Genomic DNA, 15315 nt, shown 5'->3' on the forward strand with positions numbered 1-15315 from the left:
CACGTGGCCTAGGGGGACATGTCCATGCCCGGATGGTGTCACATGGCCTAGGAGGACATGTCCATGCCCGAATGGTGTCACGTGGCCTAGGGGGACATGTCCATGCCCAGATGGTGACGTGTGGCCCACAGGGACGCGTCCATGCCGGGATGACACCGTGTGGCCCAGGGGGACATGTCCACACCAGGACGTTGCCAGGTGGCCCAGGGGGACGCTTCCACATCCAGACGGCACCATGTGGCCCAGGGGAACACGTCCACGCCAGGACGTGGCCCGTGGGGACGCGTCCATTCCCGGGCAGCACCATGTGGCCCCACCGCCGTTTCCCCCCCGCTGCCCCACGCCACGGCGACGGCAATGCCACGCCGCGCCACCACAGCCACCGGATGCCACCGTGCCGACCTTTTTATTCGCCCGTCCCCGCCGCGGTGGCGCCCACGCCGGGGCCCCCGCGGCCTGGCCACGGCGCCTCGGCCAGCGGCTCGAGCAGCAGGCGGAGGCCGCCCTCGGGGCGCAGGACGAGCTCGGGCTTGCGGCGCGCCGGGCGGCGCTCGGCCGGGCGCAGGGCGAAGCGCCGCAGCGTCAGCGCCGCCACCACCTTCATCTCGGCCATGGCGAAGCTCCGCCCGATGCAGTTCCTGCGGCCACCCGCGTCCCCGCGTCACTGCCGCGTCACGCCGCCGCCACGCCGGGGACGCTCGCGGACCCCGCCGTGTCTGAGCCCTCTCTAAGCTCAGCCGGACGCCCCCGTTCATGGGCTGCGTTGGTGGCCGCCCAGAGGGGTTGGGGCACTCGTGGTGGTGGCCACGGCAGGTGACATGGGACAGCAGGCCACGGGGTGACGCGGTGGATGGCGGAGCCTCATGGAAACGCGGGGATGGGGCCAGTGTGGCCTTCGTGACGCCCCAGCTCGGTGCAGGGATGACTAACCCCCCCCACGCGCGTGCCCGGGAGGGGACATGGGGACACACGTGTCCCCCCCCATGGGGCTTACCTGGGCCCAGCAGAGAAGGGGACGAAGGCCAGCGGGGACTGTCCCTGCGTGTTCTCCGGGCTGAACCGCAGCGGGTCGAAGACCTGGGGCAACACGGACGCCATCACATCAGTGGGGGACACGTGGCACAGGGGACGTGTCTGTGCCAGGACAGCCACGCATGGCCCAGGGGGACATGTCCATGCCAGCACAGTGCCACGTGGCATGGGGTCAACATGTCTGTACCGGGACGGCGACACATGGCCCCAGCCCACAGTGACAGGGACGCTGCCACCTTGGGGTGCCCAACAACCCCATGATCGTTCCCTGGTGGGTCCTGTGGCAGTGCCACCAAGGCCGGGTCACCGGGGGTCTACCTGGGGCTCGGGCCAGATGGACGGGTTGTGGTGTGTCCCGTAGATGCTCAGCAGGCAGGTGGTCCCTGGTGGGACAGAAACGGCCACGTTAGGGACGGGGGACAGGAGGGACGAGGCCGCGGGGGGCCACGTGGGCGAGCCGTACCGCTGGGGATGACGTGGCCGTCATGTAGCGCGATGTCCTTGGTGCAGCGCCGCGACACGGCGGTGACCGGCGGGTGCAGCCGGAGGCTCTCCTTGATGCACATGGTGGTGAAGGGCAGGTGGGACAGATCCTCCCTGCGGGGACCACGGTGTGAGGGACGGTGGCCCTGGCATCCTTAAATTGGGGGTGGGGGCCACAGCGGGTCTCTCACCATTCGATCTCCTCCACCTCTCTGTCCTTGAGGAGCTCCCGGACCTCTTGGCGGCACCGCTCTTGGTGGTGGGGGTGGCAGGCCAGGTTGTAGAGCAGCCACGCCAGGCCGCTGGCTGTGGTGTCGTGGCCTGCAGGGACAAGGGGTGAGCACGGGGACCCCCGGCTCTGAGCACCCACCACCCACCCCACTGTGGCACCCCAGGACCCCCTCACCCTCGAACATGAATGTGTCGGCCTCAGCTGAGATGTCCTCGTCCGACAGGTCCCTGCCGTCCTCGTCCTGCAAAGGGAGCGTGGCAGTGGAGGGGCCACATGTGGCCACCACTCTATGGCCAAGTCTGCCCATGGCCACCACCCTGCGGCCAACCTTCCCCATGGCCAACTTCTCCATGGCCACCACTGTCTCCCATGGCCACCACCCTATGGCCAACCTTCCCCATGGCCAACTCCCCCCATGGCCACCACTGTCTCCCATGGCCACCACCCTATGGCCAACCTTCCCCATGGCCAACTCCCCCCATGGCCACCACTGTCTCCCAAAGCCACCACCCTATGACCCATTCTCCCCACGGCCACCAGCATCCCCATGGCCACCACCATCGCCCACAGCCACCACCCTATGGCCTACCCCTTCCCATGGCCATTACTCCCCACCATGGCCACCACCCAATGGCCAGCCTTCCTCATGGCCAACCCCCCCCATGGCCACCACCCTATGGCCAACCTTCCCTGTGGCCACACCGTCCCTGTCCCTGTCCCGGCGCTACCTTGGCGAGCAGCAGGAGGTCGATGAAGTCCATGCTCCGGCCCTGGTGGCCCTCCAGCCAGGCCTGGTGGCCCAGGCGCTCGAGTTCCCGGCGCCGGTGCTGCACCACGGCGGCGGTGAAGCCGTGCACGGCGGCGCAGGCGCGGGCGAAGTGGCGGCCGTCGGCCGAGAGGCGGTAGAGCCAGTCCGGGTGATGGAGCAGCCGCTGCTGGCGCCGCACCACCAAGGCGCTCAGCTCCAGGATGGCCGCGATGTACTTGCTGGGCCGCCTGCGGGACACGGGGTCACTGCTGGGGACGGGTGCCGCGGGCCACCGGATGCGTCCCCTCAGCCCGGACACCTCCTAGTCGGTGTCAGGCTGCCGTGGGGACATGGGGTAGTTCTTCTGCTTGCAAGGATACGATGGGCCAGGCTGGGTCTGACACCGCAGGGGGAACCAGGTGGGGACAGAGCTGGGGTGTTGGGGGACACTGGTGGGGACAGAGGCGAGGGGGACCTCCAGGAGCAAGAGGGGGAGGCTGGAAAGGGCAGAGTTGGGGTGGGGGGACCCTGGTGGGGACTGAGCTGGCACCAGGGGGACCCTAGTGAGGGACAGACCCAGAGTAAAGGGGGGACCGTGTTGGGGAGGACCCGAGAGGGACCCCAGCTGGGGCAGGGGGGACACTGGCAGGGGACAGAGCTGGCTTAAGGGGGGACCTTGATGGGTGCAATGCCTGGGGGACACCCTGGTGTGGACCAAGATGGGACAAGGGGGGACCCCAGGATGGGGGAGACCCCAGTGGAGGACTGAGCCAGGGCAAGGGGGGACATCGGTGGGGACCCAGCTGGGGCAGGGGGGACCTGGCTGCAGGACCGTGGGTGTGAGGACCCAGGGGGGGACCCGAGGGGACCGGGGTGGACGCGGGGGGACCTGGGGCCCCTGGCGACGCTCACTCCTGGCAGTGGCTGTCGTGGCTGAAGATGCATTTCTGGAGGGTGTCGAGGGTGAGCAGGGCCAGGGGCTCGAAGATGTCCAGCACCACCGGTGCCCCCGCCGCCTCCTGCCACCACTTGGCCTGCGGGTGCGGGACAGGGTCTGGGTGTGGGGAAGTGGGTGGAGGTTGAAGTCCAGGTCCTGGTTGGGGTCTGGGTGTGGGTCAGGGTCTGGGTGTGAGTTGGGGTCCGGGTGCAGGGAAGTAGGTGCAGGTTGAAGTCCAGGTGCTGGTTGGGGTCCCAGTGTGGGTCAGGATCTGGGTGTGGGTTGGGGTGTGGGTGTGGGGAAGTGGGTAGAGGTTGAAGTCCAAGTCCTGGTTGGGGTCCCAGTGTGGGTCGAGGTCTGGGTGTGAGTTGGGGTCCAGGTGCAGGGAAGTGGGTGCAGGTTGAAGTCCAGGTGCTGGGTCCCAGTGTGAGTTGGGGTCCCGGTGTGGGTTGGGGTCCAGGTGTGGGGCAGTGGGTGCAGGTCGGGGTCCAGGTGCAGGTTGGGGTCTGGGCACAGGTGAGGGTTGGGGAGCAGGGTCCGGGTGTGGGTCAGGGTCTGGGTGCGGGGCAGCGGGTGCAGGTCAGGGTCTGGGTGCAGGTTGAGGTCCATGTGCAGGGTCCATGTGTGGGGCAGCGGGTGCAGGGCAAGGTCCGGGTGCAGGGCAGGGGGTGCAGTTCGGGGTCCAGGTGCGGGTTGGGGTCCAGGTGTGGGTCAGGGTCCGGGCGCGGGGTCTGGGTGCAGGTCGGGGTCCGCGCGGGGGCACCGCGTGCCGAGGAACCTCACGTGCATGATCTCCGTGCTCCGGTTGAAGATGCCCACGTAGGACTTGAGGGTGTCGGGGTGAAAAGCCGGCGTCAGCAGGCGCCGGTGCCAGGCCCACTTGCGCCCGTGGCTCAGCAGCAGCCCGTCCCCTGCGGCGAGAGACCCGCGTCCAGGCGGGCACCCGCGGGTGCCACCGCGCCGCCGACGCCACCCGCCCGTCCCCACTCACCCAGCCAAGGCTTGAGGAAGCCGTAGAAGAGCTTGTCCTTGGGGGCGACGAAGGCTGCGAGAGAGCAAAGCCGGGTGTTTGGGTGCTCGCCGGGCCGACCGTGGGGGACGCTTTGGGTGCCCCGGGGACCCTCGGTGCAGGACTGAGGACCACCCCGTGATGCCACCGTCCCCCCGCACTGCAGCGCCCTGTGCCACGAGAGCATCCGTCCTCCGGCCCCGAGTCCCCAGACCCCGGGGTGGGACATGGGCCAGCTGGGGGATGCTGGAAGAGCCCCATCCATGTGTGGGTGGCCTGGAGACCACCCCAGCCTGGGGGGAACGAGGGGGACAGGAGCACCCCGAGGCTACCTGAGGCCAGGAGCACGGGCCGGAGGGTGTCAGGGTGGAAGAGGCGAAGGACGGGCTGCCACGGTGCGATCCACCAGACGCAGCAGTGGTGGTATTGCCCCACCAAGTTGTCCACGTTCTGCAGGCCTTCCTCCGTGCTCTTTGCCTGCAGCATGGGCACAGGTTGGCCAAGGTCGTGGGTTCATGGCCACCTTGGGGACACACTTGGGGTTCGAGGCTGGTTTTGGGGACATGCTCACACATCCATGGATGGGACACGTGTAGGCAGATGGGGCACGTGTCCATGGATTGGGCATAGGGACCATGGTTGGGACACATGTCCATAGATGGGACACGTGTCCATGGACTGGACACGTGTCTATAGATGGGGCACGGGGTCCATATATGGGACACAGGTCCATGGATGGGACACCTGTCCATGGATGGGACATGTGTCCATGGATGTGGCACATGTCCTTGGAAGGGACACGTGTCCACAGGTGGGACATGTGTCCACAGACGGGACACGTGCACAGATGGGGCATGAGGTCCATTGATGGGACACATGCCCATGGTTGGGATATGGGTCCATGGATGTGACATGGGGTCCATGGGTGCGACATGGGGTCTGTGGATGGGACGGGTGTCCACGGATGGGACAAGGGGTCCATGGAAGGGACACGTGTCCACGGATGGGATACAGGGTCCACGGCTGCATCACGTGCCCACGGCTGGATCCTGGTGCCGCAACACATCCAGCCAGGACACCCAAACCACCCTTCCGACGCCAGACCCGCGGTGGGGGGGTGCTGTGGCTCTGCTGTGGGGTCCGTGGGCCACCACCCCCCCCATGGCCACCTCACCCTGGAGGCCATCTCCCACAGCTTGGCCACGTGGGCTCCTTCCCCACCCCAGTGGCTTTGGTGGGGTGGGGGGGAGGCGTTGCCACAGCAAGCTGAGCCCCAACGCACTCACCGCAGCGATGGGCACCCGAAACGGCCCCCCCCCCACCCTCCGGGCGCCCCACGGCAGGTGACACGCGTGCTCTTACCATGCCCATGTGGCCCAGCAGCCAGTTGCGCCAGGGCGGACGGGGGAAGCGGCGCAGGTGGTGCCACGCGCCGTGGACCCGGCGCCCGGCCACCGCCGCGCGCCGCAGCCCGCCGAAGAGCAGGGCCACGGCGGCGAGGAGCAGGGCCGGGGCTACCCACGCCGGCCACGGCATGACCGCGCACCTCCAACCACGGCCACGGGCAGCTCCGGTCCTCCCCCCCCACCCCCGCACCCCACGCTCACACGTGACCGGTGATGGACTTTGCGCCGCGGTGGCAAGGTCGGGTGTGGGCGTGTGGACGTTCCCGGGGAGGTGCCACGGTCACGTGTGCTGGCGGCGGTGGTTGGACCCGTGTTTTGGTGGCGGTGGCACCTCCTCCAACATGTGTCTCCATCCTATCGCCCCTCCAAACACGTGTCTTCACGGTATTGACCCCCCTCCAACACGTGTCCTGGTGGTATCACCCCCTCAACACGTCGTGGTGGTCTTGTCCCCCCCCAGTGTGTGTCCTAGTGGTCTTGTCCCCCCCAAAATGTATCTTGGTGGTATCACCCCCCCTCAACATGTGTCTTCATGATATTGCCCCCCAACACGTGTCGTGGTGGTCTTGTCCCCCCCAACATGTGTCTTCATGCTATCACCTCCCCCAACACGGGTCCTGGTGGCATCGTCCCCCCAACACGTGTCTTCATGATATTGCCCCCCAACACGTGTCTTCATGGTCTTGCCCCCCCACAACATGTGTCCTGGTGGCATCACCCCTCCAACGCATGTCATGGTGGTCTTGTCCCCCCCAGCACATGTCTTCATGGTATTGACCCCCCAACACGTGTCCTGGTGGTATCACCCCCCCAACATGTGTCTTCATGGCATGGCCCCCCAACACATGTCTTGGTGGTCTTGTCCCCCCTCAATGTGTGCCCTGGTCGTCTTGTCCCCAAAACACGTATCTTGGTGGCATCACCCCCCCAACACATGTCGTGGGGGTCTTGTCCCCCCCAACATGTGTCTTCATGGTATCACCCCCCCAACACGTGTCTTGGTGGTCTTGTCCCTCCCAAAACACGTCCTGGTGACACCTCCCCCCTCAACATGTGTCCTGGTGGCCTTGTCCCACCTAACATGTCTCCTGGTGGCATCATGCCCCAACACGTGTCCTAGAAGCTTTGGTCCCCAACACGCATCCTGGCAGCGTGTCCTGGGCGCTGGGCCACCCATGGCGCGGTGCAGCCCCGTCACCCCACCTGTGGGTGCTGGGCCACCCACGGCGCGGTGCAGCCCCCTCACCCCACCCGTGGGTGCTGGGCCACCCACGGCACGGTGCCACCCCACCAGCAACCTCCAGGAGAGGGAGCACAACCCTTACGAGCCGCTGGAGAAGGCACCCCGGGGTGGGGGCGGGGGCCACCCAGGGCTCCCTGCTGGAGAGGCGGGGCCGGGAGAAGCCACGCCCCCACGTTAGCCCCGCCCCTGCAGGGGACCCAGTTTAACCAGTCGTGCGGGAGTTGCGATAGCCGGGAAGGAGCCGGGCTGGGAGCGGGGCGGACGCACACGCGTGTGCACGCGCACGGACGCCTCTGCACGGACACGCACACGCGTGTGCATGCACACACACCCACGTGCACGGAGGCGGGTGCCTGTGCATGCACACGCGGGTGCGTGCGCCCGTGTGCACGGACACACACGCCCGTGCACGCGAACGCGCACCCCTGTGCACGCACACGGGTCCTGTATGCGCGCACACGCCACTGTGCGTGCACACGCGTGTGCCAAGCCGTGCGCACGCACACACATGCAAATGGGCACACACACACACGCACGTCCCTGTGCGCGCACATGCGTGTACACCCGTGCACACGGCGTGTGCACACGTGCACCCCATGCGTGTACATGCGCACACACCCCGTGTGCACGCACATGCACCCCGCGCACACGCGTGCATGTGCACCTGCGTTCCTGCGCACATGCGTGTGCGCACACCCCCTGTGCACGCTCGTGCACATGCACACCCCGTGCGTGCACACGTGTCCCCATGCTTGCACATGCACACCCCATGCATGCACACGCATCCCTGTGCATGCACGCGCACGTGCATACATGCACATGCACGTGCATACATGCACACACGTGCATACATGCACACACGTGCACACGCATGCACACACACCCCATCCGTGCACATTCCACACGGAGCCACGTTGCAAGCTCCGTCGCACACGCCACGCACACGCCTGCGTGCACGCCGCCTTGCACACGCAGCCACGAGTGCCACCCACCCCCCCCCGCGCCGAGGCCTCGCTCCGGTGACGTCCGCGCCGCCGGGGAGGGGACAAAGTCCGGCGTCCCCCCCCGGCACGCGTGTGCTGGCGCCGGCCGCGACGACATGCTGCCGACACGCGTGCGGTGTCTCGTCCTGCTGCTGAGCCTCTGCACCCCGCCTGCGACAGGTACGGCACGCCACGTCCCGCCACGTCACGCCACGTCACGCCATGTCACGCGTGTCATGGCGCCTGCCGTCTCCGAATCCCGTGTCCTGGCCGCGCTCAATCCCGGTGGCACTGGCAGGTGCCCCTGAACACGGCATGGCTGCATCACGCATGTCCTTAGCGTGTCCTTAGCGTGTCCTTAGCATGTCCGTGTGCTGGCTGGACGCTTTCTCCCGCCCATAGCCTGGCACTTCCAAAAATTCCCACTGTTTCCCCACGGTTCGCTTTATCCCAGGCACCTCCGGCCACTTTTTTCCCCCCATTTGCGGGAAATCGGAGGTGGAATTTGCACCCGGATCGGGGCCGGTGTTCGGGGCCGCGGCCGGGAGGTCGCCGGGACCCACCGTGCCGATGCCGTGCGCACGGTCGCCTGCTCCGAGCCCGCTTGTCTTGCTCCGATCCCATTTATCTTGCTCCAATCCTGTTTTATCTTGCTCCGATCCCACTTTATTTTGATCTGATCCCATTTTATCTTGCTCCAATCCTGATTATCTTGCTCCAATCACAGTTATTTTGCTTCAATCCCATTTTATTTTGCTCTGATCCCGTTTATTTTGCTCTGATCCCTCTTTATTTTGATCTGATCCCGTTTATCTTACTCCGATCCCATTTTATCTTGCTCCGATCCTGATTATCTTGCTCCAATCCTGGTTATTTCGCACTGATCCTGTTTTATTTTGCTCCAATCCCACTTTATTTTGCTACGATCCTGTTTTATTTTGCTCCAATCCCACTTTATTTTGATCTGATCCCATTTATCTTACTCCGATCCCATTTTATCTTGCTCCGATCCTGATTATCTTGCTCCAATCCTGGTTATTTCGCACTGATCCCGTTTTATTTTGCTCCAATCCCACTCTATTTTGCTACAATCCTGTTTTATTTTGCTCCGATCCCATTTTATTTGGCTCCAAGCCCCTTCTTTTGGCTCCGATCCTGTTTACCTTGCTCCCATCCCGTTTACCTTGTTCCTGGCACGTACGTTGTTTTTCGGGATGTGTTCCCCTTGCTCTGGGCACGTTCGCTTTGCTCCGGGGGTTTTTACCTTGTTTTGGAAGCCTTTGCCTCCCTCCAGACATTTTTGCGCTTGCTCCGGGCTCGTTCGTCTTGCTCCGGACACGTTTATCCGGCTTTGGATGAAGTTGTTTCGCTCCGGGCGCCTTCGCGGTGCTCCGCACGCGTTTGTCCGGCATCCGGCGTCGGGTGCGTTCGCCTCGCTCCGGTCGTGCGGACGGGCTCCGGAGCGCGCTCGGCCTGGTTTGGGTGTATTTACATTGCTCCGGGTGCATTTGCCTTGCTCCGGGTGCACCCACCTTCCTCCGGGTGCACCCACCTTGCTCTGGGTGCATCCACCTTGCTCCGGGTGCTCTTGCCTTGCTCCGGGTGCACCCGCCTTGCTCCGGGTGCACCCGCCTTGCTCCGGGTGCACCCGCCTTGCTCCGGGTGCATTTACCTTGCTCCGGGTGCTTTCGCCTTGATCTGGGTGCACCCACCTTGCTCTGGGTGCATTTACCTTGCTCCGGGTGCACCCACCTTGCTCCGGGTGCACCCACCTTGCTCCGGGTGCACCCACCTTGCTCCGGGTGCTCTTGCCTTGCTCCGGGTGCTCTTGCCTTGCTCCGGGTGCTTTCGCCTTGATCTGGGTGCATTCGCCTTGATCTGGGTGCACCCGCCTTGCTCCGGGTGCATTTACCTTGCTCCGGGTGCACCCACCTTGCTCCGGGTGCTCTTGCCTTGCTCCAGGTACGTTCGCCTTGCTCTGGGTGCACCCACCTTGCTCCGGGGGCATTCGCCTTGCTCCAGGTACATTCGCCTTGATCTGGGTGCATTCGCCTTGCTCTGGGTGCATTTACCTTGCTCCGGGTGCACCCACCTTGCTCCGGGTGCACCCACCTTGCTCCGGGTGCACCCACCTTGCTCCAGGTGCACCCACCTTGCTCTGGGTGCATTTACCTTGCTCCGGGTGCACCCACCTTGCTCCAGGTGCACCCACCTTGCTCTGGGTGCACCCACTTTGCTCCAGGTGCTCTTGCCTTGCTCCGGGTGCACCCACCTTGCTCTGGGTGCATTTGCCTTGCTCCAGGTGCACCCACCTTGCTCTGGGTGCACCCACCTTGCTCCGGGTGCACCCACCTTGCTCTGGGTGCACCCACCTTGCTCTGGGTGCACCCACCTTGCTCCAGGTACTCTTGCCTTGCTCCGGGTGCATTTGCCTTACTCCGGGTGCACCTTGCTCCAGGTGCACCCACCTTGCTCTGGGTGCCTTCCCCTTGCTCCGGGTGCACCTTGCTCCGGATGCACCCACCTTGCTCCGGGCACCTTCCCTCATTCCAGGTCACCTCCCGCGCCACATGGACACGCTGGTGCAGATCGTGGAAGCCCTGGAGGCCACCAACGCCACGGAGGACTTGGCCGGCGGCGCACCGGAGCTGGGGCGGGCGCTGGGCGGCGGCGGCACCCCGCTGCTGCGCGCCGTGCTGGGCGTCCCACCGGGTGTCCCACCGGGTGTCCCGCCAGCCCTGGACCCGGAGCAGCGGGCGCTCCTCGCCGAGCTCCTGCACCCCGAGGCCCCCGAGCGCGGCGTGGTGCTGGCGCCCGACGGCTCCACCGTGGCCGTGGCCCCTCTGCTCGCCGGCCTCGAGGTCGGGCTCAAGCGCGCCGCGACGCCGGCACCCGCCACCGCGGCCACCCCGGCGCCCGTGGACCCGCTCTACGCCGTCACCCTGGCCGAAGCCTTGGGCACCTCCTACCTGCTGGCCCGCGCCAACGGCAGCCGGGCCACCCTGGGGCCCGACGGGTGCTGGGACGACGTGGAGGACCCGCAGGTCTTCACCCTGGCGGGTCCTCCCTCGCCCGTCCCCGACGCCGTGGCCAACGGGGCGATGGACGGGGTGCTGCTGGGCGCCCGCCTGGCCGAGGAGCCGGCGCCGCTCGCCGTCCTGCTCCGGAGCTACTACTACGCCGGCGCGGCGGGCGAGCGGGCGCCCAGCAGCTTTCGGCGCGGGCGCTTCGGCGCCCGCACGGCGCCGGAGAAGCTGGAGGAGGAGGTGGCGGCCGCCTTGCGCCTGCTGCGGGTGCTGCCGGCCACCCGGTCCCTCCTGGAGGACGTGGGGGACGAGGAGGTGGCGGCCGTGGCTCGCCGGGCAGCGCGGGACTTCATGGACGCCTACGTAGGTAGGGAGGCGGCGCGGGGCCGCCGGGGTGGAGGAGCGGGTGCAGGGTGCTGGGGTGGCATCGGGGAACCCGCTTGGGTGGGTGCGTGGGACGCCCTGGGGACACCCGGGAGCTGGTGCTGCTGGCGGGGAGTCGAGCTCCGGGCAGCGATCGGTGCCACGTGGTCTGGGATTGATGGACATCGGGGTGTCCCCTAGATGGACACTGGGATGTCCCCTGGATGGACCTCCAGATGTCCTCTAGATGGACACCAGGGTGTCCCCTGACTGATGGACATCGGGGTGTCCCTTGGATGGACAGCAGGGTGTCCCCTGACTGATGGACACTGTGGTGTCCCCTGGATGGACACTGGTATGTCCCCAGGATGGACATCAGGATGTCCTCTAGATGGACACCAGGGTGTCCCCTGACTGATGGACACTGTGGTGTCCCCTGGATGGACACTGGTATGTCCCCTGGATGGACATCAGAATATCTTCTAGATGGACACCAGGGTGTCCCCTGACTGACGGACATTGGGGGTGTCCCTTGGATGGAGATTGGGATGTCCCTTGGATGGACATCGGGGTGTCCCCTGACTGACAGACATTGGGATGTCCCCTAGATGGACCTCAGGATGTCCCCTAGATGGACACCGGGGTGTCCCCTGACTGACAGACACCGGGGGGTCCCCTAGATGGACACTGGGATGTCCCCTGGATGGACATCAGGAGGTCCCCTGGATAGACACCACCGTGTCCCCTACACAGGCACCGCTGTGTCCCCTAGACAGAGGGTCCCTGGGCACCAACACGTCCCCTGGCTGGACACCAACGCGTCCCCTAGAGAGACACCACCATGTCCCCTGGACAGGGGGTCCCCAGACACCAGCGTCCCCTAGACAGGCCCTGCCGTGTCCCCAAGCGGGTCCCCGGCCACATCTCCACGCGTCCCCAAAAGGCGTCCCCAATCCCAAGGGTCTCCCGGGCGGCTCGCGGCGCTCCCGCCACCCTCTCCCGCGTGTCCCCCCCCCCACCCCCCGCAGAGTGCCCGGCCGTGGTGCCGCGGTGCATGTGGGGCGCCCGTCCCTACCGGGGCACCCCGAGCGCCCTGAAGCCACCGCTGCCCTTCGTCTACATCCACCACACCTACGAGCCGGGCGCCCCGTGCCGCACCTTCGCCGCCTGCGCCGGTGCCATGCGCGCCATGCAGCGCTTCCACCAGGACGCCCGCGGCTGGGACGACATCGGCTACAGGCGAGTCCCAAGGTGCCGGGGGTCCCCCCGGGATGGGTGGGGGGTCTCCTCCGCGGTGGTGGCACCCACCCGGTTTTAACGCCGCCACCTCCCGCAGCTTCGTGGTGGGCTCCGACGGGTACCTCTACGAGGGCCGGGGTTGGCGCTGGGTGGGCGCCCACACGCGCGGCTACAACCGCCGCGGCTACGGCGTGGGCTACGTGGGCGACTACACGGCCAGCCCGCCCGACGCCCACGCCCTGGCCCTGGTGCGCGACGCCTTCCTGCCCTGCGCCGTGCGGGCCGGCCGCCTGCGGCCCGACTACGCCCTGCGGGGTCACCGGCAGATGGGGCGCACCGAATGTCCCGGCGACTCGCTCTTCCGCGAGATCGAGACCTGGCGGGGTTTCCAGGCGAGCGGCGCGGCGAGTTCGGCGCCCGTTCACTCTGAAACCTAATGATGGCAAGTTCAGCACCCGTTCACTCTGAAGCCTAATGATGGCAGCCCGAGCTGAGCGCTGCGGGAGCTGAGGATTTGGGGACGGTGGGATGGGGATGCGGCGTGCCAGGACCGACCGTGGCTTCTTTGCTTCGCAGTGAGGATCGGCCACACGGATGCCGGCTGGGATGGATGCTGGCCCGCATGGATCCTAGTCCGGATGGATCTTGGCTTGATGGGTGCCAGCCTGGACGTATCGTGGTCTGGATGGGTCCTGACCTGATGGATCCCGGCCTGGATGGACCCCGGCTTGATGGGCACCAGCCCGGATGGACGCCGGAGCTGTCCTGAACCCGGAGCGGCCAAAGGGCTGGAAAACTCCCGGCAATAAAACCGGTGCCAGGACAGCGGCTTGGGAGAGCCCTGGGGGAAACTGAGGCACGGGGTGGGGGTGGGCGCCGCCTCCGTGCGGTTGTGGGAGAGGATTAAGCGAGGGACCCAGGCGTCCAGGCCTGCTCCCAGCTGCTGGGCTCGGTGCTCCGTGGCATGTGTGTTTGCACACGTATGTGCACGCGTGTAAGGGGGTGTGTGCACGCGCGGCAGCGTCTGTGCACGCGTGTGTGTGTGTGCACATTTGTGCCCGCCTGTGTGTGCATTTGTGCCCATGTGCACGTTCACGTGTGTGCACACATGTGCACACTGCACGTGTATGTATGTCCATGCACACGTTCATGTGTGTGCACACGTGTGCGTGTGTGTTTAAGCACGCGCGCACACGGCACCCTCACGTTGCCGCGAGCCACGTCCCCGTTCACACAACCCCCTTCCCCAACGCCGTGAGGCCCGGGCGCTCCTTTCCCCGCCGCCCGTTCACTCTGAAACCTACTGACACCCACCGACCTGAGCACACGGCGGCAGTGCGTGCGAGCCGGCCCGCCCGAGCGCGCGGAAAAAACATCGGCGGGTGCAGAGGCGGAGGTGAGGGTGTGCCTGAAACTCCTGCCTGGTCACATGGGGAAGCCGCGGCAGGAACCGGGGCGGCCCGAGCCCGGGTGCCGCGGCAGGCAGCGAGCGGCCGAGGTACCTCCCGGGGCGGGGGGGGGGGGGGAACACGGCAGCGGGTGGCACCTCGGGGTGATGCTCCGCCGACGGGTGCACCCGGAGGACGGGGTGGGGGGGGGGGTTGCTGGGGAGCACCGGGTGCAAGGACGCCTTGGGGGGACGGGGAGGTGACACCGGGGGTGAAGGGAGCCCCCGAAAGCGCTGGCACCGCTGCACCCCCCCACCCCAAGGCCTGGGCGCCCACCCCGGCTCGGTGCTTGGGTGCCGGGATCCCCAATTTGGGTGCTGCCGCGGTGGCACCCGGCTCACTTCCACCCCCGGGGACAGGCCCGGAGATGGGGGTGGTGTCACCATGAGGTGGCCTTGGGGTGCAACCTGCTCCCCCCCCCCCCAACTGCACCCACACGTGCACCCTCGGGTGGGGGGGGGGCGCCCATCACCAGGGCCTTGCGTCGGAAGGAGCAGGTGGCGGGAGGAAACGCGGCAGCGGCGGTGCCGGGGGGGAAGCGTGGCGGCGGCGGCGCCAACGGAAGCATCTCCGGCGCCCGCCTGCACCCGGGGCCAGGGCGGCTGCAGGCCACCACCCGCCCCCGGTGTCACCCTACGCCGGGGCCACCGCACCCCGGTGTCGCCAAGCCCCGGTGCCGCCGCGCCCTGGCGGGGCCACGCGGAGAGACCGGTTCGGCGTGGGGCAGGGGCCGGCGTGGGCACCCACGGGGACGGGGAGCTCCTGGGTGGGCATGGACACCTCCGTGCCATGAGCACCCATGGGGACGGGGAGCCCCTGGGTGGGCATGGACACCCCCATGCCATGAGCACCCATGGGGATGGGGAGCCCCTGGTGGGCATGGACACCTCTGTGCCATGAGCACCCATGGGGATGGGGAGCCCCTGGGTGGGCATGGACACCTCCGTGCCATGAGCACCCATGGGGACGGGGAGCCCCTGGGTGGGCATGGACACCTCCATGCCATGAGCACCCATGGGGACAGGGAGCCCCTGGGTGGGCATGGACACCTCCATGCCATGAGCACCCATGGGGACGGGGAGCCCCTGGTGGGCATGGACACCTCCGTGCCATGAGCACCCATGGGGACGGGGAGCCCCTGGTGGGCATGGACACCTCCGTGCCAT

General features: G+C 66.9%; 2 protein-coding genes across 2 annotated transcripts; one reads left to right on the forward strand and one right to left on the reverse strand.

Moving 5' to 3' along the window:
- Nucleotides 1-307: 307 nt before the first annotated feature.
- On the reverse strand, nucleotides 308-6017 carry CYP4F22 (cytochrome P450 family 4 subfamily F member 22). The gene is made up of 12 exons (XM_067314582.1): nucleotides 5804-6017; nucleotides 4774-4918; nucleotides 4424-4477; nucleotides 4216-4343; nucleotides 3408-3529; nucleotides 2476-2743; nucleotides 1922-1988; nucleotides 1707-1836; nucleotides 1496-1629; nucleotides 1351-1415; nucleotides 995-1077; nucleotides 308-638 (listed from the first exon to the last, which is right to left on the reverse strand). Exons 1-12 carry the CDS (start codon nucleotides 5975-5977, stop codon nucleotides 407-409), a joined length of 1602 nt encoding a protein of 533 aa, XP_067170683.1. The 5' UTR covers nucleotides 5978-6017; the 3' UTR covers nucleotides 308-406.
- Nucleotides 6018-8188: 2171 nt separating this feature from the next.
- PGLYRP2 (peptidoglycan recognition protein 2) lies at nucleotides 8189-13138 on the forward strand. The gene is made up of 4 exons (XM_067314681.1): nucleotides 8189-8253; nucleotides 10627-11466; nucleotides 12491-12701; nucleotides 12799-13138. The coding sequence occupies exons 1-4, from the start codon at nucleotides 8190-8192 to the stop codon at nucleotides 13136-13138; spliced, it is 1455 nt and encodes a 484-aa protein (XP_067170782.1). The 5' UTR covers nucleotide 8189.
- The last annotated feature ends 2177 nt before the right edge of the window (nucleotides 13139-15315 follow it).

The sequence above is a fragment of the Apteryx mantelli genome, chromosome 36 (assembly GCF_036417845.1).
Source record: "Apteryx mantelli isolate bAptMan1 chromosome 36, bAptMan1.hap1, whole genome shotgun sequence".
Classification (NCBI taxonomy): Eukaryota; Metazoa; Chordata; class Aves; order Apterygiformes; family Apterygidae; genus Apteryx; species Apteryx mantelli.

Coding starts and splice junctions, on each gene's coding strand:
- CYP4F22 (XM_067314582.1), bottom strand. CDS start 5,977: ATGCCGTGGCCGGCGTGGGTAGCCCCGGCCCTGCTCCTCGCCGCCGTG. Junction 3,530..4,215: donor GGAGCACGGAGATCATGCAC/GTGAGGTTCCTC, acceptor CCGCACCCGCAG/GCCAAGTGGTGGCAGGAGGC. Junction 1,989..2,475: donor ACCTCCTGCTGCTCGCCAAG/GTAGCGCCGGGA, acceptor CTCCCTTTGCAG/GACGAGGACGGCAGGGACCT.
- PGLYRP2 (XM_067314681.1), top strand. CDS start 8,190: ATGCTGCCGACACGCGTGCGGTGTCTCGTCCTGCTGCTGAGCCTCTGC. Junction 8,254..10,626: donor CTGCACCCCGCCTGCGACAG/GTACGGCACGCC, acceptor CCCTCATTCCAG/GTCACCTCCCGCGCCACATG. Junction 12,702..12,798: donor TGGGACGACATCGGCTACAG/GCGAGTCCCAAG, acceptor CACCTCCCGCAG/CTTCGTGGTGGGCTCCGACG.